This window comes from Wyeomyia smithii, chromosome 3 (genome assembly GCF_029784165.1).
Source record: "Wyeomyia smithii strain HCP4-BCI-WySm-NY-G18 chromosome 3, ASM2978416v1, whole genome shotgun sequence".
NCBI lineage: Eukaryota > Metazoa > Arthropoda > Insecta > Diptera > Culicidae > Wyeomyia > Wyeomyia smithii.
In genome coordinates this window covers 221,013,847-221,037,432 of record NC_073696.1, presented here as the reverse complement: position 1 = coordinate 221,037,432, position 23,586 = coordinate 221,013,847, and the positions used below count along the sequence as shown (strand labels likewise).

Genomic DNA, 23,586 nt, shown 5'->3' with positions numbered 1-23,586 from the left:
TGCGGTGCTTGGTTGTATGTTCTCCTGCAGAAACACATACAAGCGTGTTGCCGTCATATGTTTTGTTACTTTGTGGTTATTATTTTTTGTATCTAATGCGCGGTCATAAGACACAAAAAGTAATAAAATGTTGCTCAAAAGTAACAAAGTCATCCCCGTTTAAGTTTAGTGTATACAACGATGAAAGGTTGTATTCAAACTTATTGAACACCTTGTATACAAACTTATTTCTGACATACAGGGGTTAACTTTAACAGATAACACATGTCACTCAAATACATCAACTTTTAGGAGATTCATCCTAAAAGTTGATGTATTTGAGGACATGTGAACATTATCTAGTTCTGTAAGATCAATATTTTTCGATCAATACTTTTTATTATAATCATTCAAGTGATCGATTTCACGGTGACGGTACCGATACACGGTTTTACATTTTGAGTTTTTTTTTTCTAACAACCGCCATGACAACGACACCACATTTCAACATCATTGTAATCTAATGTAGTTGATCTTGCAATGAATTGTGAAAAAATCAAACATTTACATGATTTACTAAATTTATAAATCGAGTTGTTGATTTATTTGCTGGTATATAAACATGCCGCAGAACAAAACCATACTACCACAAGACGAGTTTTTCAACTCCTTTGAATCACTCTCGAGTTAACTCGTCACATATGGACTACTTTTTTATTCATAAAAATTTAAAAGCTATATTATGGTACGAAACTATGCTGGGCTTGTTGCTCGTTATTTGTTAGCAATGTTATCTGTTTTTGAAGTTAACAATTTACTTTCCTAATCTTAAACTAAGCAGAATTGGACACTGAGTAAATAAATATTAAATATGATAGATCTTAAGTCGTATAGCATTTTGTTGCATTTCGATATTTGGCATAAAAGAAATTAAATTTTCATAGGTAAAAATAGTGAAAATTTGACTGCTGAGAGGGTTTACTTTACGAAGCCAAATTGAGCTCACATTTTACATGGTTTGCATGGACTTTTTTCGAGAAAACAAAAGTTCTGAGCACTATCGCTTTTAGAAATTGGATCATCAAATTTTCCCGTACATTCCATTAATCCCCAAAATACTTGAATCGCTACTTTATTACCATTTCAAGTTTTATAGAGAGAAAAACGTACAAAGTTAGAACACCAGAGCACCGTAATCAGTATACGCATTTCTCCCATCTTCTGAGATTACCTCAACACATCCAACCTTGAGGCAAGATTTTGGACTCGCTGCGAATGACCAACTTTCTTGGTTATTCCCGAACCTGCGGCAACACCACAACAGCCGATGGTGATAATAAAGCAAAGTCAAAACTGAAACAACCATATATACAGAGCCGGATTTGTGGGGGGGCCCAGGGGGCCCGGGCCCCCACATTTTTAGGGCCCCCACAAATCGACAAAAAGATTTTTCTTTTTAAAAATGAGATTTAATCAAAAGTTCGATTTACAGTAAGAAAATTTGAACAGACCACAATCACAACTACATCCATAAGAGTTCACCTTGGATTCTCTTGGAATGACACACATTAACACACCATTTGAATCGAACCAGCGCGCATTAAACGCCTAGAGTTAAAGTTTAGCCGACTGTCACTAAAAGCGCCAATCGAACTGTCAAAACTCGTTCCAATCGAACATCAGCAATGTTAAAACTATGATGAAAAAACTGTTGACTGTTTGATTGGAACTTTTCAGTGACAGTCGGCCAAACTTTAACTCTAGAGCTTTAGCGCGCATGGGAGGTAAAGCAAAGAAAGAAAATAATCCACAAGTTTTTTTAATGCATTGCTTTTGCTTACTTGTCCGAATCAGGGATACCAGATGTGCTTTTCAAAATGCAGATTTTCTGAGCTCGTGTGCATATTTTATTGACCTGCAGATGTGTGTAGTTTTTTCCTAGTTTCTATTATTGTCAGAGTCGTCTTATATTTGCGCCGTCTTTCTCAAATTGTGTGCAAATTTTTCGTGTTTCGCATTTTTTTTCAAATTGCGGTAGTTTTTTTTCAGGTATCAAGAAAAAAACTTGAAGACGAAACTTATTAAAAATAGGTTGCGTGCGACTGTGAAGAATGAAAGGCAGTCAAACTTAGCATTATTAAGTTTCGAGTACGAGTATACTGAAGAAGATGAATGTTGATTATTTAATTAATAAGTTTTCTGCAAAAAAACTCGTAAAGCATAGTTTACAGTTCCAAGCGAAGTGAAAAATTTGACAAGTGAAAAAGCGTAAATTTTCGCTTGCGAAATCTGTCGCGAAAACCCGTTTGTGGAACACGCAGGTATTTCACCACCCTGCAGTTTACAGTTTAAGTGGAGTGAAACTCTCGAGTTTACATTCCGAGCGAAGTGAAAATTGGCTGCAACTGACAGAATAGAAACGCACGCAAGTTTTCGCTTGCTGCTCCTTTTTTCACTAGCGCTTGCATGCGTGAAAGAAATAAACCCAAGTGAAAAAGATGAGATCCACAACCATCGATTTCGCTGGATCGAATTTGTTTACAGTTCCAAGCGAAGTGAAATTTTTTGCAGGTGGCATTTTTCACGAGCGTGAAAACATGAACATGTTGTATGAGATTTTCACTTCGCTTGGAACTCTAAATAGAGCTTAAGAAAAAATTCTAACAAATTTTTGGTAATTTTTCAATAGCAAATAAATGCTTTTAACTCGTACGATGAAAAACAGTTTTGTTTTAATTTGGGCCCCCCACTATAACTGGGCCCCGGGCCCCCACAATCGTAAATCCGGCCCTGCATATATATGATTGTGACAATAAAAACACGTTAGGCGACGTATTTCCCAGACCTTGCCCGGCAGACGATGTTTTTTTTTTCTTAGTTAAAACTTGTTTTCTTCATTGATGAACAACTCAACACATCCCGACAAGCGTCGCTTGTACATCGGAATGACTTGGTTCGGCCGCTTGATCTTTCGTTTTAGTGCGATTACTACCGGTTCCATGAGTGTGTGAGTGCGCGAAACGATCGCCGGCCACAAGATCGGGTGTCAAACGCTCTTCGGCGTGAATTCGATTGGCTACTGATGGATGGCACTGGGGTGGGTCACATTTTGTAATTCCTTAAGTTTTTTTTTTAAAGGTAATGATGGTATGAACTTTGAATTTAGTTGAACCAAGTCAGAAAGCCTAACACAAGATTCAATGTAACTCAAACCGGTTTCGGATTAAGCTATCTGTTTTGTTTTTGTTACCGTCTCCACAACCTCATAGACTGATTGGAGAAGTCAATCACTCACAAAAATCATGTTCATGATACTTCGTTATGGCTTGTGATATTCTATAAATTCAATGACTGTTGTACGGTCTATTTAAGTCAAATTTTCGATCAGCAAATTTAGTCCACTCTAATGTCCATACTACCATTGAGAGCATCAGAGCGGCTCAATGCATGCAAAGAACTGTATTAGTATGGATTTCAAAAAGTGCGAGTTTGAAATATACTCCGTTTCCCAGTCGTTATCGGATGCTCGAGCCAGTAAGTCTCAGTCGTGAACGCTGTGCCTGTTGTTGACGGTTAGTTTTGTTATCTGTAGTTAACCCTTGGAGGTAGAGGTCAGTTATCAGTGGTTCATAACGTTACTCGGTCCAGGAGTGCAAACCGCTCGAACTATGTACAACCGCGCGGGACTGCTTGTACCGGGCCTTTTGCTGGTAGCCTTGTTCTCGGAAGGATTAGCTCAAGGTAAGCAAAAGTCGGCATCTTGGGAGATAAGGAATAGCATGCTAAGAGTCTTCTTTCTATGATCAGGTCAACCGTGCACAAATCCGATTGGTCAATCTGGAATCTGTGTGTCCTTGAGGGAGTGCCAGCCTCTACTGAACATCTACTCCAAGCCAGTGATTACACCGGATGAAAGTAACTTTATCCAGAGCAGTAGGTGCGCTTCTGCAGCTGGAGGGAGAGCATTGGTAAGCAGCCTCAGTGTGTAAAACTAAATTTGTGACTGCAATTAAGACTTTTTTGAATTGCGGGATTTCAGAGAAAGTGGTTTAAAAAATGATTGCTCGACGATTGGGATTTCCAATGTGATTGCGGTTTTATAAACAAAGCGGGTGATAACCATATAAACCGGTTATTTGCATGCAAACTTTTAAACCGAGATGTAACCAAAGATGAAACTTGTATAACCTTTCTCTATCTTTAGCACTATTTTATTTCTTTCGATTAGTGCTGAGCATCGCTGACAAAAATGTAGCGATAAACACCAATCGTTAAACGTGGTTAGTGAAATCCGTTTTTCAGACAGTACACATGGAAGCATGAATGTGTTGCACTGATTTTCCGCTTTGTAACGTGAAAATGCACTGAATAGCTTAACAAAACTTTAACAGACGCTATTGCATATCTATCGCTTACCATCGTTTTACACAATTATAAAAATATGTCGCAATATTACAAAATTACAATTCCTGCTTTTTCAAGCGAGAGTCTTCACGCGTATCCCACTTTTTGGGAATAATAATAACGAAAGATGGACGTGGCCCATTTAGACGACTGCTGGAGGTCAAACAATTATGAAACGCAGTAACTGAGTGAAAAACATTACATCATTCGAGAATATCAGGAGAAAGGAAAAATAAGAATATTCACCTACTCGCAATATTTGGTGCAAATGTGTTCTTTGATTGAACACGTAACTTCCAATCATTGTCACTCGCACGCAAGTTTTCCATACTCATAAAAGGAGATAGATAGCAGGGTGGCCAGCGAACCGGGAATCCAAAAATGAACCGGGAAAACCGGGAAATTTATTATGTTGGATTTAAACATTATTAATCGTTAGCTGCACGCTTGGGGTCTATTGTATTAGCTCAACGCGCTATACATTTGCTGCCATCTCAAAAACACTAGAAGGTTTCAGGGTCTCGAGTCAAGATTTTGGTTTAACAAGCCAGTTGTCATGTGTTCGAATCTTGGCTGGGAGGGACGACCATAAGGATCAACAGGATCGTAGCACTAGCCCCGCAACCGTCCTGTGCACTAACGGTTGGCAGCAAAGTCGGTACAAAATGCACAGAAGGTCAAACTACTAAATGGCGGAATGTAGCTGAGCTTTGCTTTCTGAATCTTTATAGTGAGTGCCGATCAAACGTCAAAACAACTACTTTACAAGGGCGAACGTTTTATGGCATTCTTGTCTGTGTGTGTTTCAAAATTATATAACGAGTTATTTATAATTGAGGTAAAAATATTACAGAAAAAACAAGATTTGAGTTTTAGGATACAAATCACTAAAAAAACTAGCAAGGCCCAGGAAAGGTTGAAATTGCTTAAAATTGCTATAAAATGTTTTGAGTGCCAGAAAAGCCAAGAATGATTCTAAGTAGGCTTTAAATATGGACCTTTAAATGAACGCAAACTAAATTATGAGAAAAAATATCTAAAACATAAAATTTTGGCAAAGGCGTCGGTCTAGCCTAGCCTTGCGACCTGGGTTCGAATCTCAACGCTCACATTGGTGTAGGTGGATTTGGGGTAGCCTGATCCACTCACAACCAACCCAAACTGGTCTATATTCAATTCTAGCTGACACCGAGAGATTTTTTGAGGTGAAAAATCTTTGGAATCAAGCATTCCACCGTATGAGGAAATACAGCCGGTGGCGCCGGTCCGTTACTCAACAGGTCGTAAGATAGGGTTCTGGGTGGAGTGGCTTTTTCTGGCATCGATGGTGGAACTAGAAGAACTAGAAAATAAAAAATCCTAACTTCAGTTTGAAATCGCCTAAGAAAATTTCTTAAGGCCTGAAATTTCAGAAAATGATTCCGAAGAATTGGCGTCTCAAAAGACGAAGAGTCATGAAAAGAGTTTTAAATTAAACTCAAAGTTAATGAAATACTATTCTTAAGGCTTGATAATGCAAAACGAGACTCTAAATTATATCTTAAATCAATTGAATACGCTTTCAAACCCAAAGAGGCATTTTTGTAAATAAACTTGGAATTTAACCAAACCAATCTCAAACTGAGCATAAAAAGATCCCTCAAAAGTCTTGACGCCATAAAGTTTAAAAAGACAAAACTTTGAAAAACAGACTGAGCGTCACTCTGATTTTGGAAACATTTTGGGAAACATTGGGTCAGGTTCAGCTGTTTTCCAGAAACCGGAAGTTTCCATCTTAAATTGAAAAATGGCGTCTGGAGTCGATTTTTGGCTCCTGTGCATCATTCCGATCATTTTAGGCTGTATTCCGGAAAAATTGGCTAAATATCTGTTTAGGTTGTCTGGGAGACCTCTTCTCTTCCGAAGTACGGAGCAGCGCCAAACCATCATAGAAATTTATGTTGCCCTTCCTTTCAGAAGAGGGAGGGGTGTCGAACCACAATGAAAATATTTTTTTGCTCCCAGAAACCTCCACATGCCAAATTTGGTTCTTGAATTAAAAAAAAAAACATGTATTTCATTTAGAAGAGGATGAGATGTCGAACCACCATGAACAATTTTTTTGATCCCAAAACCGACTTTGGTTGTATGTGCTTGATTGGTTCAGGAGTTGTGCGAGATTTGTGTTTCATTTGTATGGGATTCTCCCTTCCGGAAGAGGGAAGGTGTCGAACCACCATGGAAAAATTTTTTGGCTTTAAAAACTTTTAGATGCCAAATATGGTTCCATTTACTTGATTAGTTCTCGAGATGTACAGAATTTTGTGTTTCATTTGTATGGTATCCCTCCCTTACGGAAGAGGAAGGGGTATCGAACCACCATGGACATAATTGTTACCTATAAATACATTCGCATGCCAAATTTGGTTGTACAGTGCTTTTTCGCTTTTATCAACAGTCGTTTTTATCACTACTCGCCAAATTCACGCTCGATTTTCACACGGTTTTTTTCGTTTTTATCACGATTTTTAAAAAAAAACTTCAAATCAAGAATAATGTATGTACTTCCAGTTGCAGAAAATGTATTCGAAACATCAATTTCATTTGTGCCTTGTGTCCTTGCATGTGTATAGTTTTATGAACTTAATTTATTTGATCAATTTTCTGAGGCAACCAAGTGTCATATCTGTTACAAATAATTTTTGTCATAATTTTGAGAAAAATGAACCGTGAAATACGTATTTCATTGCCTTTGAAGCAAAAATTACGTATTATTCGGGCAGTTGAGGAAGAAGATCTGTTAACAACTTAAAAATCACTACAGTTTGCTCCTCATAGAGCATGGTTTCAAAAATTATAAAATCTAGCGGTTCCACAATTTCACATAAACAAGCATTAGACTCTGCTAGCTATGCTAAAGAATGAGCAGTTCAAATTATATTGGTATTGCATGTATAATAGCCGTGAGAAAGTCCGCGAGAATTCAATGGAGAAAAATATCGAAAACTAACCTTTTCTTGTTTATTCTTTTGTATCTTGAACTTATATTCCATTCAACTATGCAAGTGCATCATTTTACTCAAAATATCATAAATTTCAATTGAATCCAACACAAAAAATTCAACTTTTATCAATTCGCTGATTTCACGGTTTCGTCGAATTCACGGTAAATTTTTTTTGACCGGGATAAAATCGAAAAAGCACTGTACTGCTTGATTGGTTCTCGAGCTGTGCGAAATTGGTGTTTTTTTGTATGGGACCCTCCCTAACAGAAGAAGGGTGGGTATCGAACCACCATTGGAATATTTTTTACTTTTAAAAACTTTTACGTGCCAAATTTGGTTCCATTTACTTGATTAGTTCTCGAGATGTGCAGAAATTTGTGTTTCATTTGTATTGAACCCTTTCCTTACAGAATAGTTTCCGAGCCAATATGGATCAGATAGACAGACGGACTGCATTTTTATATGTTTAGATAAAAATTCTGAAATTCTGAAAGCGGAGTCAAAAAGCATAACAAGTTTCTTATTGAGACCGGAGAGGCAAAAAATGTTTCAAAGTAACCAATAAAGTTTTAATAAAGCCTGCGAAAGATAGTATAAAATAAATTCCAAAACTGAGTCTAGAAAATGCAAGAGCGATATCAATTATTTTTGAAATTATGAAAATATGAGTTTGAATACTAAAAAATGGGTAATATCGATACTAAAAAATACAAAAAATCTTAAATGAATTTAATATTTCTAGAAACGGTCATCATTACTGCTCCAGGAAAGCTGAAGAATTATTCTTGAATTATTCTAAAAGGTTTCCTCTATTCAGCTTAAAATGACTATAAAAAACTTCCTAGATAACAGGGAAATTGATTTTATTGAATTTAAAACATTTTAAAGTCAAATCAATTTAAAACTCAGTTTAAAATTGGCAAGTTTGGCAAATGAAGTCAGAAATGGGAATTATACAAATTTAGTTGAAATTTGCTGAATTCCTGTCTGCCGAGAAATCGAAAAAAGAAATCCATAGTTATATATTTTAAATTCAATTTCAAATTAATAAAAATGTTATATATTTTAATTTTATATAATCCCTTTAATTATGCTTAAAACAATTATTAAAATTTCTCAAAGTTTGAAATAATAGAAAAGGGATTAAAGCATTGTCTCTCCGAAGCTCAGAAGCAGACAAATGATTCTGAATTGAATTTAACATTCATGGGACAATATTTTGAAGGCTTAAAAAAGTTGAAATTGCCACGAAAAATCATTAGCAATAAGACTTTGGCCGAACAAATTTGGCCCTGTTCCAGTTTCTAAAGAAAATAAAAACTAATAGTATTAAAGTTCCCACAAAAATGTATATCATCAGTGAATTAACTTTCCCTTTTTATTTTTGCGATAATACAAACCGGGAGGAACCTTATTTGTTAACCGAAAGCAACCGGGAAAAACCGGGAATTTGTAATTGGAAATCCATTCTAAAAATGATTCAAACACGATGATACCTACTGTATCCAAATTCACTTGCATTCTATAAAATTGCGAGAATGTTCCAAAAATTCAAAGTCATAAATCCAAATGAACGTGAGTTCATTCAGCGTTCAGTTACTCGCTTACGGAAGTAAATAGGTATTGCCAATGCTTACAGAAATTGTAGCTTTTTACACTATCATGTGATATTCAAAAACCACCATGAATCATTAGAGAATGCAACCATATATTTCTTTGCTTTATTTTGTCTCTTGCTTGTGCAAAAATGTGTAATTTTCATTAACGACGGTTTACTAGTATCGAATGCTTATGAAAAAGTTTTTTCAGATACGTAGGTATGATTTCTATCCTTGCCATTAGTAAAAGATTAATGCGGGGCCTCTGCCGTTTGGTTTTATATATAATCCATTACTTTTCCCAGAGGTATTTCAACTTTGCGTGCATCCACGTTTTGCGTACAGAGTGCTTCAAAAACCAGAGAATTTTTTTTTGCATATCAGGGAATGTCAGGGGAAATCAGGGAATTTCATTTCAAAACGTTTTCGCCACTTCGGTTGAGTAACTTATGTTTTGTGTTCATTTCTCTATTCAAAAAGTTGAGAAAGATGCCGTCCACGTTACACGTGGACGACTTAGAGGGGGGGCAGAGGGAACGTCAATGTCCACGCTTGTCCACGGCAGGGGGAGGGGTAATGATAACTCCATGTGGACACGATATTTTTTCCAAAAAAATGAAAATTTGCCAAAAAATATATTAGCCTGAAAAAAAATATATTGCCAGCTTTATTTGTAAAAAAATGACCTCATCGTTTTTTGGAAAGGATCTTTACCCTTGTCGAGCACATGGTGAGACCCTTTCAACAATTTCAGATGAAACAAGATATATGTTTTTTTTTGCCTTTCTCCTAGAAAGGTATAGCAATCACTTGCAAAACCGAAAGTATGAAAGTGCTCCTAAGGGCCGAATGGCATATATCACTCGACTCAGCTCGACGAGCTGAGCATTTTCTGTATGTGTGTATGTGTATGTGTGTGTGTAAGTGTGTGTGTGTGTGTGTGTGTGTGTATGTGTGTGTGTGTGTATGTGCAGATTTTTATTCTCACTCACTTTGCTCAGAGATGGCTGGACCGATTTTCATGAAATTAATTGCAAATGAAAGGTCTCGTTGCCCCATAAGACCCTATTGAATTTCATTGTAATCGGATTTTTAGTTTAGAGGTTATGTTTGAAAATGTGGAAATCATGAAACATCAATATCTCAGAAACTACACAACCGATTTGAACAAAATTGGTCTCAAAAGAACGGGCTACCTAGAAAACCCTTAAGTTTTGAATATCATAAAGATTGAATTTGTGGTTCAAAAGTTATGAAAAGAAACGTGTTCTGAAGACTGTTTAATCTCACTCATGTTTCTCAGAGATGGCTGTACCGATTTTTATAAAATCAGTGTCAAATGGAAGGTCAAATTGCCCCATAAGACCCCATTGATTTGTTTTGTAATCGAACTATTACTTTGCCTGTTATGTTTAAAAATGTGAAATCCAGCTATGCAAAGGAACATATTGCGAAGACTACTCGGACTCACTCACATTTCTCAGAGATGGCTGACCCGATTTCCACAAAATTAGTGTCAAATGAATGGTCTAGCTGCCTCAGAAGACCCCATTGAATTTTACTGTAATCGAACTGTAACTTCATTTGTAATGTGCCGACTTGTGAAAATCACGAAACTTCATTATCTCAGAAACTACAGAACCAATTTGATTATTATTATCAGATGAGCGGGCTAGTCATGGGCGCAACTACGGGGGGCTGAAACGTGTTTAGCCCCTCCTAGAATTTCCCAGAGAATGATTGTATTCAATATATATACATTCCATACTACTTATCAGAGCATCAAAATCAACACAAATTGAGATGTCGTCATTCATTGGCTAAGAACTAGTTCTGTACCCAGGATCATTTCTCAACCCTTGCTCTCTTTCTCACCTTACCAGTCAGACGAGAGCTGTAGTAACTCGTGCTGTATCAAGAAGTCGCCAGTTTACTCGGTTTTGGGCTATATTTCACCAGTTCCCCAGACGTCTCATCACTCGCAAGTCTCTTTCGATCTAGTCGAGCCATCATGCATGCTGCGCCTCTTAATTTCTTGTGCCGGTAGGGTTGCTGAAGAGAAGCGATTTCACATGGTTGTCGTCCGGCATTCTTACGATGTGACCGGCCCAGCGCAACCTATTGTCTTTCGCCAGGTGTGCAATGGGGTTCTCTCCAAGCAGCACATGGTTCATGCGCTGTAGCCATTATCCGTCGTCCGCTTGTGCTCCACCGTAGATAGTCACCTTCTGTTCGCCGATAGGCTCCTTCTGTTCGAAAATATCAAAAGGACTTCCGTAGAGGACTACCGGTTATCGAAGTTTTGTAGTTTTTTGTATCGAAGTGGTCATGTCCGATCATCACCGTGATTGGTGCGTACGTTTGTAATGTCTGAGAAGAACGGGCCGTCGTTGAGAACGTGGTCAATTTGTTTTGCTGTACGTTGGTCGAGGTAAGAAGGGACTTTGGACTGCTAATCCGCGGGAAGCTGCGAAGTTGGTGCATAGCAGGCTGTGCGGGCCGATAACCGGCTTATATAAGTCTATTCTTCCGTTCATGTCCCCAACGACGATTTTGATATCTCTACGCGAGCAGCTATCGTAGAGTTTCTCCAGCTGTGCGTAGAACGCTTCTTTCCCTGCATCAGGTCTTCCTTCTTGAGGGCAGTGCACATTGGGAATAGTGTAGTTGTGGAACCGGCCTTTTATTCTCAACAAACACAACCTGTCGCTGATTGCCTGCCGCTTTGGTGGTACTGTGCCTTGCGGCCACAAATCCACCGTACCTTCTCTCCTTCCAGGCAAAGCTCCTGGAGCGCAACGATGTCGAAGTGGCGGGGTTCTAGCTGATCCAGCAGAATCCGGTCGACATCCGGGTCGTTAAGCGATCTACTGTTACATGTACTGAGCTTCTAATCGTCGTCCTTATTTCGTCGGCTGGGTCATTGCCGATTGTTCCGGTTCGTTTTGAATTCTTGATTCTCCGTAGTATGTTTATTTTAGTATGCTGCCTTACTAGGGCTGCGATGCCTAGTCTCGCGTCGGAGCTGCCGCCATGGATGTAGCTGGCGAGCCACCGCATTTCATAGTTCAACCGTCCGGTCCGGATCAGTCGCTGTTTGAGCCGCCCCTAGCCTGTGGGGTAGTCGCGCAGACAAGCTGCTCTCTAAGGAGAACAACTACACCACCGTTTCACCGGTTTTTCCTTGGTTGCTCGTATCCCAGTCGGTACCAATAAGGTATATACGAAGGAGCGGCAGATGAGCGTGGTTGCAAGTGTTAGATAGCAACATTTTTCGCGTGCTGAGATCGTGACGTCACAACAACCAATTATACACAGTTTGGCGCAAGAACATGTATGAATTTTGTTCGAAATATGGATCGTAAATCGTATGGAATGCATTATATTTTTGTACTATGATCATATTAGAAACTACATGTGTCTCCCAGATATTGCCATAGATTTCGAAATCTTTTAAAATTAACTGACGAAAACGATAACGTATTTTCTTCAGTGGTGGGCACCATTCCGCTAATTCGCTAATTCGCTAATTAGCGACGCTAAAATTCAGTTAGCGATTTAGCGATTTCGCTAATTTTTGACCTGGTTGGCGAAACTGTTAGCGTCGCTAAAGTTTTAGCCTTCGAAACGCTAATCGCTAATTCGCTAAATTTTGTGGAGAAGCGACAATAGAAATATTTAGAAAAACTGTGAATTGCTGATGGCTCTTGTCAGTTTTTTTACCCTAGAATGGAGTTCCAGTTATCGTACAAGCCACAGGAGCATTTTGAAAAACAAGCACAAGGTCTAGATTGAATTTTTGGCTCACCAAGAACTTTGATGAATTGCAATGCGCTTGAAATTATGACAACTTTGGTTCTATTTTTTTGATTCAGATAATAATTGAATTTTCATGAAAACATTCCTAAGAGTATCTATTTTCAATGCAAGCTAAATAACTTTTGTTATTCATGTTTTTACAAAATCAAATATGAATACCGTTTCGTGAAAAAGTAATTGTTTTCGTTTATTTAACCAAAACAGATCAAATTGGTCCAAATCTTACAAAACATGAGCAATAAATATAGCGATATGACTATTTACATTTTAATAAGTTAGCGATTAGCGATTAGCGAAAGTTCCGCTAATGTGGGTTTAGCGTTTAGCGATTATCGAGCTAAATTTTCCGGTAAGCGACTTAGCGATTAGCGTCGCTAAATTTTCTGTTAGCGGTGCCCCACACTGATTCTTTTGTAAATTACTTTAAATGCTTATGCCTGAATATTTCGTATTTTCAACCTCTTGCGATCAACGATGGATCGTAGTTCTTTGAGTTTTTTAGTTTCTTTTTGACGATTGATCTGTGGATGAATATCGTCGTAAGTAGAGCGCTCAGTCATTGGTTGACTCGCTTCATCCAACAAGCCACCGCCGGCCCCAGTTGAAAAAACGTTCTCGCCGGTGCTTTGACCTGCTCGACCGAAGGAGCGCATTCTACAGCTGGTGCATTTGCCTCGTGTTGCCTCGTGTCTCCCTCGTGCCTCTGCCTCGTGTGGTAGCTCTGCTACCAGCGCGGATCTGGCTCGCACCTTCCGTGATGATAGATTCACCGGTGGAAGTGTAAAAATTTTTGGAACGGCTGAAACGTAAACAATTACTTTTGCACAGATTGATACTGTACCTTCCGATGCTAAAATGCACCGGGAATCGGCCTGGAACCTATGTTCAAAATCCTCCGCGCGGAAATGTTGTGAGCAAACATGAAAGTTTGCGGGAAGATCCGGTACCCGACAGAACAAACGCCAGCGTTTCTCATCATCGGGATTTTTGGGAGAAGCATGTATGCTTATGCCTAACTTTTTGGCTCCCGAAACCGAAACACCACCAAGTTTAACTGAACACGCTGGCAATCGTGTTTTTTGGTAACCGTAGAACGTTAAAAAATCGAAAAAAGAACAATTTGTCGAAAATTCGCACTGAATGCCAAACGTAACGATTGTTGTGACGTCACAACTTTTTACTCGCCACCTCTGATCGCATATTGAAATCGTATCTGCCACTCCTTTGTAATATACCTTATTGAGTCGGTACCACGTGGAGGTAGGAATAGGGCACTATGCTTTGAACCACACTGGGGTCTATTTTATACTAACTAGTACGGGTGAACTGTTAAAAAGCACTGCCCAGCCGTTTACAAAATCTAGCTCTCCTCAATATCGAATCATTGTTGCTGAAAGAGCTTGGCGTTGACGATGTGTTCAAGATATTCAGTACATCTTCGGAGATTCTATCCCGAAGTGATTTTTTCTGCTTTTACGATACTATTTCAAGCGTCATTAAATAAGCACATTAACTCTTTTTTCTCTTTTTTAAAATGACATACATGAAAACTAGCCCCCCTAGAAATTTTCCTTGGTTGCGCCCATGGGGCTAGTTAAGCGTTTACTGATGAATTATGATTGAACACGTGGTTCCAAAGTTTGGCTGCCCTACACGTTCCCGTTTCATTTGATTATAATCGAACTTAAGCAACCGTTATGTATTAAATTGTTAATAAAACAACAAAAGTCTATTATCTCAAAGATTACATGACTTGATTGAACATAACTAGTGTCATACGAACGAGTCATCTCTCAAACTTACAAATAACAAACTTCATAACAATTTGATATGTGGCTCAAAAGTTATGGAAAAAAGAGAAATTCAAAGGCTATTTAAAATTACACCTGCTTTGATTCATATATGTGGCCTCAACATAATTTAAATGTGGTGTCGTACTCTTTGAACGTTCCAAGTTCATTGATTCCTTGCGGTTTGTTTGAAGTCTGCAAATGCACGACGAATCGGCCATAGGATATGATCAAAGTCAAATAACAAATCGTTTGAAATGATTGGTTTTATCGAAATGACAACATCCTCGTCTTTTGGCTTCTGTACATCGCCTTATTCTGAATATATTCATATTGGGTGGTATTCTGTCTTTATCAGCAGACTTTCTGGCATCAATCTGACACCGGAAATACCCATATTGGTAGGTATTTTTGGTTGTTTTCCAGAAACTAAAAGTGATCGTCTTTAAATTCAAAATGGTGTCCAGGGTCAATGTTTGGTTTCTATGCATCATCACGTTTACGGAAATATCCATATTGAGTATTATTCGGTCATTTCCGATTGTTGCCTATAAGTTGCCACTTATCAATTCAAAATGGTGCCTGAGGTCAATTGTTAGCTCCTTGCTTCATTCTGGTTCCAGAGATACTCATATTGGATTGTATTTGTTTATTTAAGGCTGTTTTTCACAAACCGGTAGTCGCCATCTTGGATTTCAAAATTGTATTTAGGATACTGGTTGAAGAAAAACTCATATTGGGTGATATTTTGTCACTTTGGACTGTTTTTCAGAAGCCGAAAGTCGTTATTTTGGACTTTAAAATTGCCTGTGAAGTCAATTTCTGTCATCTGGGCGTAATTCTGGTTCCGAAAACATTCATATTGAATGGTATTTGGTCTTTCCGGCTGTTTGCCAGACACCGGAAGTCACCAGCTTAAAATTCAAGATTGTGTTTGTGATCAATTTTTAGCTTCTGTGCATTTTTCTGGTTCCAGAAATACTAATATTTAATGGGAATCGTCCATTTCAGGCTGTTTTCCAGAAACCGGAAGTTGCCATCTTACAATTCAAAATGTTGTCTGAAGTCGATTTGTGGCTCCAGTGCATCATTACGGTTCCGGAAATACCCATATTGGGTGGTATTTGGTCATTTGCCGCTGTTTTTCCGACACCGAAAGTCGCCATTTTGGATTTCATAATGGCATTTGGAGACAATTTCTGGATTTGAACGGCATACTGGTTAAAGAAAAACTCATATTGGGTGGTATTTGGTCATTTTCTGCTGTTTTCAGAAACCGGAAGTCGCCATCTTAGAATTTAAAATGCTATCTGTGGTCGATTTTAGCTCCTGTGTATTATTTTAGATCCGGATATTATTTTATTTGGTGGAAATCGGCCATTTTCGACTGTTTTCCAGAAACCGGAAGTTGCCATCTTACAATCCAAAATGTTGTCTGAGGTCGATTATGGAACATATTTGTTACCACTAAAAACATTCACCTGCCCATATGGTTCCATTTAGTTGATTAGTTCGCGAGATGTGCAGAAATTTGTGAAGAAACATGTACTTCCAGAAGAGGGAGAGGCGTCAAACCATTATGGACATATTTGTTACCTCTAAAAACATTCACATACCAAATTTGGTTGTATTTTCTTGATTGGTTCTTGAGCTGTGCGAAATTTGTGTTTCATTTTCATGGGATCCCTCCCTTATAGAAGAGGGAGTCGGGTTTCAAACCATTATGTACATATTTGTTACCACTAAAAACATTTACCTGCCAAATTTTGTTCCATTTGGCTCGAGATGTGCACAAATTTGTGTTTCATCCAACTATTATGGACATATTAGTTACCCCTTAAAACATCCACATGCCAAATTCGGTTTCATTTGCTTGGTTTGTTCTTGAGTTGTGCAGAAATTTATGTTTCATTTGTATGGGACCCCTCCCTTCCAGAAGAGGGAGGGGTCTCAAACTATCATAGGAACCTTTATCGGCACCAAAAACCCCTACATACAAATTTTCACGTCGATCGGTTCGGTAGTTTTCGGGCCTATATGGATCAGACAGACAGACTTGACTGCATTTTTATATGTAAAGATTACAACATCAATATTTCAGAACCTAAAGAGTGAATATACATTTATTGGATTGAAGCGTTCATGTAAATCTATTCTTACAAATAAAAAATTGAATGAGAAAGGCTGGGTCTGACCGCTAGGTGGATTAATTTAGGTTTTTGTTAGTAGAGGTACTTTAGTTTTTTTTTCAGGCTAATTTAAAATTATTTTTATAAACTTTGTTTTAATTCTTTGAGACACTTTTAACTAAGCTAAATTTGTTCACACAAGCATATAATGATCATGCCTCTTACTCTACACTTACTGTCAATAGTGATATTGCCTATAATAGAATTGCGAAATACAGCAAACACCTGGGCGATATCACAAAAGATCAATGTTTCTGGTCGCAATGATGAGTCCATACAGCAATAATAAGCTTGATTTGGAATCAGTTTTATCTTTAGTCTCATCCATCTATGGATCCACTTTTAGTTTAATTCAATCAATTTCTATTTTCGATAAGAAGCGTTTTTCAACAATTTGTCCCTTTCCATCTCATTTTTGTCCTTTTCCTCTCATTAGAATTACTTTATTAATTTGAACCAAATTTAGAAGCGTTCCCTTGCATTTTTAGTTAGTTCGGAAACCTAGTCGGCTGTATCTTTTTCTCAGAGGAATTTTTATCATGTTTATAGACATTTTTATTTTCTTTTGATTCTTCTTTTCTTACCTCTGAAGGATTCTTGAGCTCTTTTTACCTAATTTATTATCATGTCTTTTCTGTTTAATTAGATAGTCCTAAACTATTATTTCCATTGTTGGTTTTATCTAGCCTTCAGCGGCGTTTTTCAACCATGTTGAACTGAATACAGCGTTCATCTTATTTGTTGGAAAGAACTGTTTTCAAATGTTTCAAGCTATATTTACTCGAGTTTTATTCATTTCAAATCAAACTTGATAGGGGTAAACAGGGTAAGACCGCCCACCGTAGTTTTACTACCAAATAATATAATAATTAAAAAATTTCTTTAACATGTCTATTACAGTATAATTAGATAACATTTTGCACAACTTTCTTTTTTGATAGTGCGTGAACGATCACAGAAATAATCAAAAACAACCTTTCAGCTGGCAACCAGTCGATGCGCTATTGTTTTGCGGCAACGGGACTCAAGGTTTTTCTGTCTGAAAATCTATTGTTTTATTCGTGAATTTGCGTTTAATTTGTCTTCTTTCGGAAATATCGAAGGCCGTGAGAAATCTTGTAATTTTGACTACTTTTTCGATGGAATATGAAAATGTTCCACTGGGGGTAAAGTCGCCCACTATACATGGGGTAAAACCGCCACGTATACAACTGCTTGTTGTTCTACTTCAAGACCCAAATGCCTCGACACTACAAAAGGAATATTTACAGGATCAGTAAAGCAATTTCAAGCCATATAATACATCGATGTTAATCGACCATTTTCAGTTTGGTTGAAGTAATATTTTTTTAACGCGACTAATTTTTGAAAAAAGTAAACTGATGTAAAAATGGTATTAATGAACAAAAATAATTTTAGAGTCAGGACGGTTCGTTTGATCGATATGACGTCTCCGGCAGAGTTGAAAATAGTAGTTTTTTACTTCCGAAAAAAGTATACAAGATATAAAAATAGAATTGAATTTTTTTTTTTAATTTAGGCCGTTACAAATTTTATTTTCATTTTATGTCACCCCCCCCCCCCCCCTTTAAAAAATCTTGAATATTGAAAGGGGAAGAAAATTCTACAAGGTATACAGCCCTAGGGTTGTATGAAATAGGTGGGACTAAACACTGTAATTAGAAGGATTTAGTTACAAAGGTTACAGAATCGGCAGACAGCAACAATTCGTTTGCTCTGTGGTTTACATATTTTTTATACGCAGCCTCCCCATAAATTTTCTTTTTAGAAATATATTGAACAACACTCGAAAGAACTTCGATTACACTTAACGATATTGTGTAGTGTTTTTTTTTACGAACAACATTTATTTGTTAAATAACACAAGCGTGTCATTGTTATTGTAGAAGCACCAAGAATTTCTCGCAACGCGTCTGAATCAGAATTAACACTATTTCCTCATAAACCAAATCCAACAATACCCACGTTATCATAATACATGATTTTGTCTTATTTAACTCTGATGAAATTAAATTTTTTACATAAATCTTATTATGGAAATAATGTCAAAGCCGTTACATAGGTTCACTCATAGGGAAACATAAGAAGATATGTTTAACAAAATAATCAACAAGTTCCAGCGAAAAATCATAACAATCAACAATTACAAGGAGGTTAAAGTTCGAAATGATTAATTTCTGTTTTTTGTTTGACAATTTTTTTTCATTTCCCAACAATTACATTCATTGTATTACTAAGACAGCTGATATACGTAAGAATATTATTTGTTAAGTTAAAAACAAAAATATATCATCTAACAATGTTGAAATGTGAACAAAGATTCTGAATGGATCCTAGTGAATCGACAAAATATTCAGAATCATTCGCTGGTTCTGAAGCTTCTATAAATTTGTATTTTCAGGAATCTACTCTTTCGATCACGATCATTTAGTTAATATCGAAGATAAAATGCAAAAAAAAATCTTATGACCATTGCAAAAATGCTCAATTCTTGTTAAGTAGTTTATTTTTTTTTCTAAGGTAACCATATTCATGAGTTAAACTTTTAATCACTATCAATGTAGCAGCATTGCAGTTTTTCCTTGATTTCACGGAAATAGAAGTCGTGGATCACTGCAATGATAGACGACGAGAGACCAGCGGCGCTCTGCTCCACATAATATGTATATTATACTGTACGGTATTGTTGCTTTTACCAGCATGTTTTCTTTCAAGACATCAGTTTTTATTATGCTCTGACAGCAGGTTTAGAAATTGTTCAAGTAAAAGGCTTGTTTCAAAACTTTTCAAAGATCTTCACCTTCGAGACTTCAAATTAGTCTAAGTTGATGGAAGCAAACTCAAATTGACCTGTTGGAACGGGGAAACTCTGTCCATTTTCTTTTGATATTGAAACAGAAAATATCACAGGAAATGGTTGGTGTCTATTCACATCGTCTGTGCTAGGAATGCTCGCGTGTGATTGGTTCATTGTTCGCGCAAATTTTCTTGTAACTTTTCATCAATTTTCACCGTTGAGCAGTGAAATAATCATGTGGTTATGCTGTTATTATCGTTTGAAATCTGACGTAACATTTGCCAGTTTTGTTTCCTATTTTACAAAATGCATCCCAGTATAGAAAACAAAGACGTAGTTCCACGTCAAAAAAGCTCAAACCGTTTTGTTCATTTCATTGGTTTTCCGACAGCATAAATGCCTTATTTAGCAACAAACAAGTCAGGTGACAGCGAGAGTGTCGTCGAAAGGCAAGCGAAATAAATACTAATAATAATAAAGTGTTGTTTTTCAACATTTATTTGAGTGCAAGTTACAAACGTCATAACTTGCACACAAACTTTGATCAAAGATATTTCTTTTTTTTTCGTCTCAGTGTTATTTATTTTTTGCCACCCCCTTTGCTAACTTTGATAACCTTGGAGGAGTAAGGGGGGGGGGGGTGTCTAAAATAACGATTTTTGTGTCCACGTGGAATGTGGACGGCCCCAAATTGACACCAAGATATTCAAACGACATTAGCAAATTTCTCGAATCCCAAAATACTGGTGCCATAAATTAGTCAAACTAGTTTTAGTAGAGTAGAGTCGTTTCTTAGATATCGAACTCTTCAGCACTCCGGAGATCAAATCTAATTGAAAAAAAAGGGAACATTTCTTGCCGAAAAAATCAAATGAGGCTATTCTTGCAATAAAAATACACAGTCAGAGGCGAATGCCTCTTGTAAAAAAAACACACAGATCATTCCTCCCTTCCTCTCTTATGTAACAATTCGTAACGATAGAGAATTTCCTCGCTCCCTTCTAGAAGCGTTACGTAATTTATTAATGCCGTTCTTAGCGATTCTTCTAACTTAGCGTTTTAAGTGACGCTAACAGTTCGTTTAACCTATTTCGTAATCGCAAATCGGAAGCTAGCGTCCTAGAGATTCAGTAGAATGGTGCCTATCAATGCACACCGGAAATAAAATGGAACCCGATCGCAGCTGGTATGGCAACCCGAAATCTATTGGTCAATAAGTGGATTAGTGATGACTTTATCCTGTGCATAGCTCGAGAAAGGGTTATTTAGTGGAAAAACCGGAACCCCAATTTCTACTGATTAATCGCCATTGGGCTAACAATCTGAAATTTAGCATTTCTTACGTACAATTGGTCAACAAATCGAATGTTGATGGTTTTAACCTGATCAGAGCCCGGGAAAGGGTCCATAAACCCAAAAACACGCAAAAGGGCAAAACACACCCTTTCCCGTGACCTGCACAAAAGAAAACTATCCCCAATCGAGTTGTCAACCAATTTCACAGAAAAAATGCTATGTGCCAGGTAGCCAGCACAGCGGCGATTATTTAGTGGGAATTTAGGTTCAGTTTTGCCCAGTGTGCAATGCTTCTAATGTAATAATGTTTATTAATACATTTACTCATTTGATTTGCAAGGAGATAAAGTGCACGTCTTCGTTGTTGGTCCAAATTCCTTCTCTATAAGACGACAAAGCTCGAAAACTGAGAAAAAATTTGACCAACTCCAGGAAAACCGATGAGCAGCTAACTTTTTATATTTTTGTCTTTCAATCTTTTTTCAAATTTGAAGACTACTGTAACATGAAATTTCAAGGGAAATACGGCTTTTTTAGTCTTAGGGGTGTATCGAAACGCTACTAGGTCTCATGTCCGACTAGTCTTTATATCCCCTGAGGAAGGCCAAGTTCAAAGGCCGAAACGTCTGATATAAGACCTAGTAGCGTTTTGATACACACTTAGGACTGAAAAAGCCGTATTTCCCTTGAAATTTAAATTTTTTTTCCAAATTTTCCAACATCTCAATGTATGATAGTCCATCACCAGTTTTGTGCTTCAATCTTAGGGGCCATTCACATACCACGTGGACAGCTTTGGGGGGGGGGTCTGGCTAATGTCCACGGTCCATACAATTTTTTCAGAATTTATATGGGCAGTTGTCCACGGAGGGAGAGGGGGGGGGTTAAAATCGTTAAAAACCTGTCCACGTGGTATGTGGATGGCCCCTTACTTACCTTACCAGTCAGCTGCAGGCCGAGGTGTCCCTTGCAGTTCGAAGAAGTCGTCTCCATTCTATTCGGTCCATGGTTGCAGCTCGCAAGCCATATCGTCTGCAGAGGCCTCGCAGCAGGTCATCTTCCACTTGATCGAGCCACCTTGCTCGCTGCGCGCCACGTCATCTCGTTCCAGTGTGTATTAATCTACCAAACATTTTATTCGAATAGTCGGTTAATCATTCACCCGAATGTTGAAATTCATTGGCACTGACTTCAGAGAGTTGGTTATACCCTGTTCAAATCAGAACGGAATACTAAGAACAGTGAGTGAGTTCTGAAATAATGTTGGAGATTGCAGTCTTATCTCTAATGCCGTTGTCAATCATTTTCATGAAGCTTTCATTTGAAGGTTACAGTCTAACAAAAATCTTAATTATTTTCAAAGGTCTGTTGTGCTGGATTAACCGCAGCTGCTGGCAAAGCTACCCTGTTGAAACCACCGAATTGTGGCCGGGAACTTTCGAATCGTATCTTTGGCGGACAGGAAACCGATCTGGATGAATTCCCGTGGACGGCACTTATAAGATATCGCAAACCGAACGGACAATTTGGGTTCCACTGTGGGGGTGCGCTTATCAATGCCCGGTACGTTGTTACTGCGGCACATTGCATTGATGCTATTCCACGCGGTTGGCAGGTGTAAGTCTAACTGTTAAAAATTCTGTTTCCGGAATGTAACAAAAATATTATTTCAGGGTGAGTGTTCGCGTTGGTGAACATGATCTTTCGAACAACGGTCAGGATTGTAAGGACGATGTATGTGCTGACGTTCCAGTCGATCTTGGCGTTAGTAAGATTATCGTTCACCAGGAATATAATCCCCAAGTAAAGAGCCAGTACAACGATATCGCACTGATTAGATTCGATCGCGATGTTTCATTTTCGGTTTATGTTCAACCGATTTGCTTGCCGGTGGATGAACCAGAACGATCGCGTAACAACGTAGGAACGAAGGCCACTGCTGCCGGATGGGGTCGGACGGAAACAGGTAAGATCGGTTTGCTGATTTCTCTTTGCAGTTTCTTAGAAATCCACGTTCTATTTTAGCAAGCAGCAGTCAAGTCAAATTGAAGGTGGAGCTGGATATTACCGATTTGGCTCGCTGCTCATCCATTTATAGACCCTCTGGGTTGTCTATACGCGACACGCAGCTGTGTGCCGGAGGAAAGAAAGGCGAGGACACCTGTAGCGGTGATTCTGGTGGTCCACTGATGAAACGCGTCAAATCAAATTTCTTCCTGTTTGGAATTGTCAGTTTTGGACCAAACAAATGCGGAACTAAGGATGTTCCCGGCGTTTATACAAACGTGGCCAAGTATATCGACTGGATTGAGAATAATATGGAATAAAACAACCCCGTGTTTGTAGTGTAACAACTGTTACCATGGAGGAATTGAAGTTTATAATGCAGTGGAGTAATAAAATATCGCAATGGAAATTTTATCAGATCACAATTCTTAATAACAATCAGCAATGATTACTGACATCAGGACAAAAATTAAAAAAAAACCCAAACAAATCTGTTTCGATCGACACAAATGTACGTGAGAATTATTTACAGTGTAAAGGTATGCGAGATTTTTTGAGGTAGAATGACGTCTTCTGGTAATATTCTAAGAGAGGGTGAAAAATTAAAAACTTAGTATCGAGAGCATCGAGTCACGAACATTGTCAAATTTTAAATGCTTGTTACTCAGTTAGTTTTCGGATTTCCATCAATCTGGCAGCAAT

At 37.9% G+C, this 23,586-nt stretch overlaps 1 protein-coding gene across 1 annotated transcript; it reads left to right on the top strand.

Moving 5' to 3' along the window:
* Positions 1-3,478: 3,478 nt before the first annotated feature.
* Positions 3,479-23,298, top strand: LOC129730692 (CLIP domain-containing serine protease B4-like). Its single transcript, XM_055690218.1, has 5 exons — positions 3,479-3,720; positions 3,787-3,947; positions 22,241-22,494; positions 22,551-22,843; positions 22,903-23,298. The coding sequence occupies exons 1-5, from the start codon at positions 3,648-3,650 to the stop codon at positions 23,202-23,204; spliced, it is 1,083 nt and encodes a 360-aa protein (XP_055546193.1). The 5' UTR covers positions 3,479-3,647; the 3' UTR covers positions 23,205-23,298.
* The last annotated feature ends 288 nt before the right edge of the window (positions 23,299-23,586 follow it).

Coding starts and splice junctions, on each gene's coding strand:
- LOC129730692 (XM_055690218.1), top strand. CDS start 3,648: ATGTACAACCGCGCGGGACTGCTTGTACCGGGCCTTTTGCTGGTAGCC. Junction 3,948..22,240: donor CAGCTGGAGGGAGAGCATTG/GTAAGCAGCCTC, acceptor TTATTTTCAAAG/GTCTGTTGTGCTGGATTAAC. Junction 22,844..22,902: donor ATGGGGTCGGACGGAAACAG/GTAAGATCGGTT, acceptor GTTCTATTTTAG/CAAGCAGCAGTCAAGTCAAA.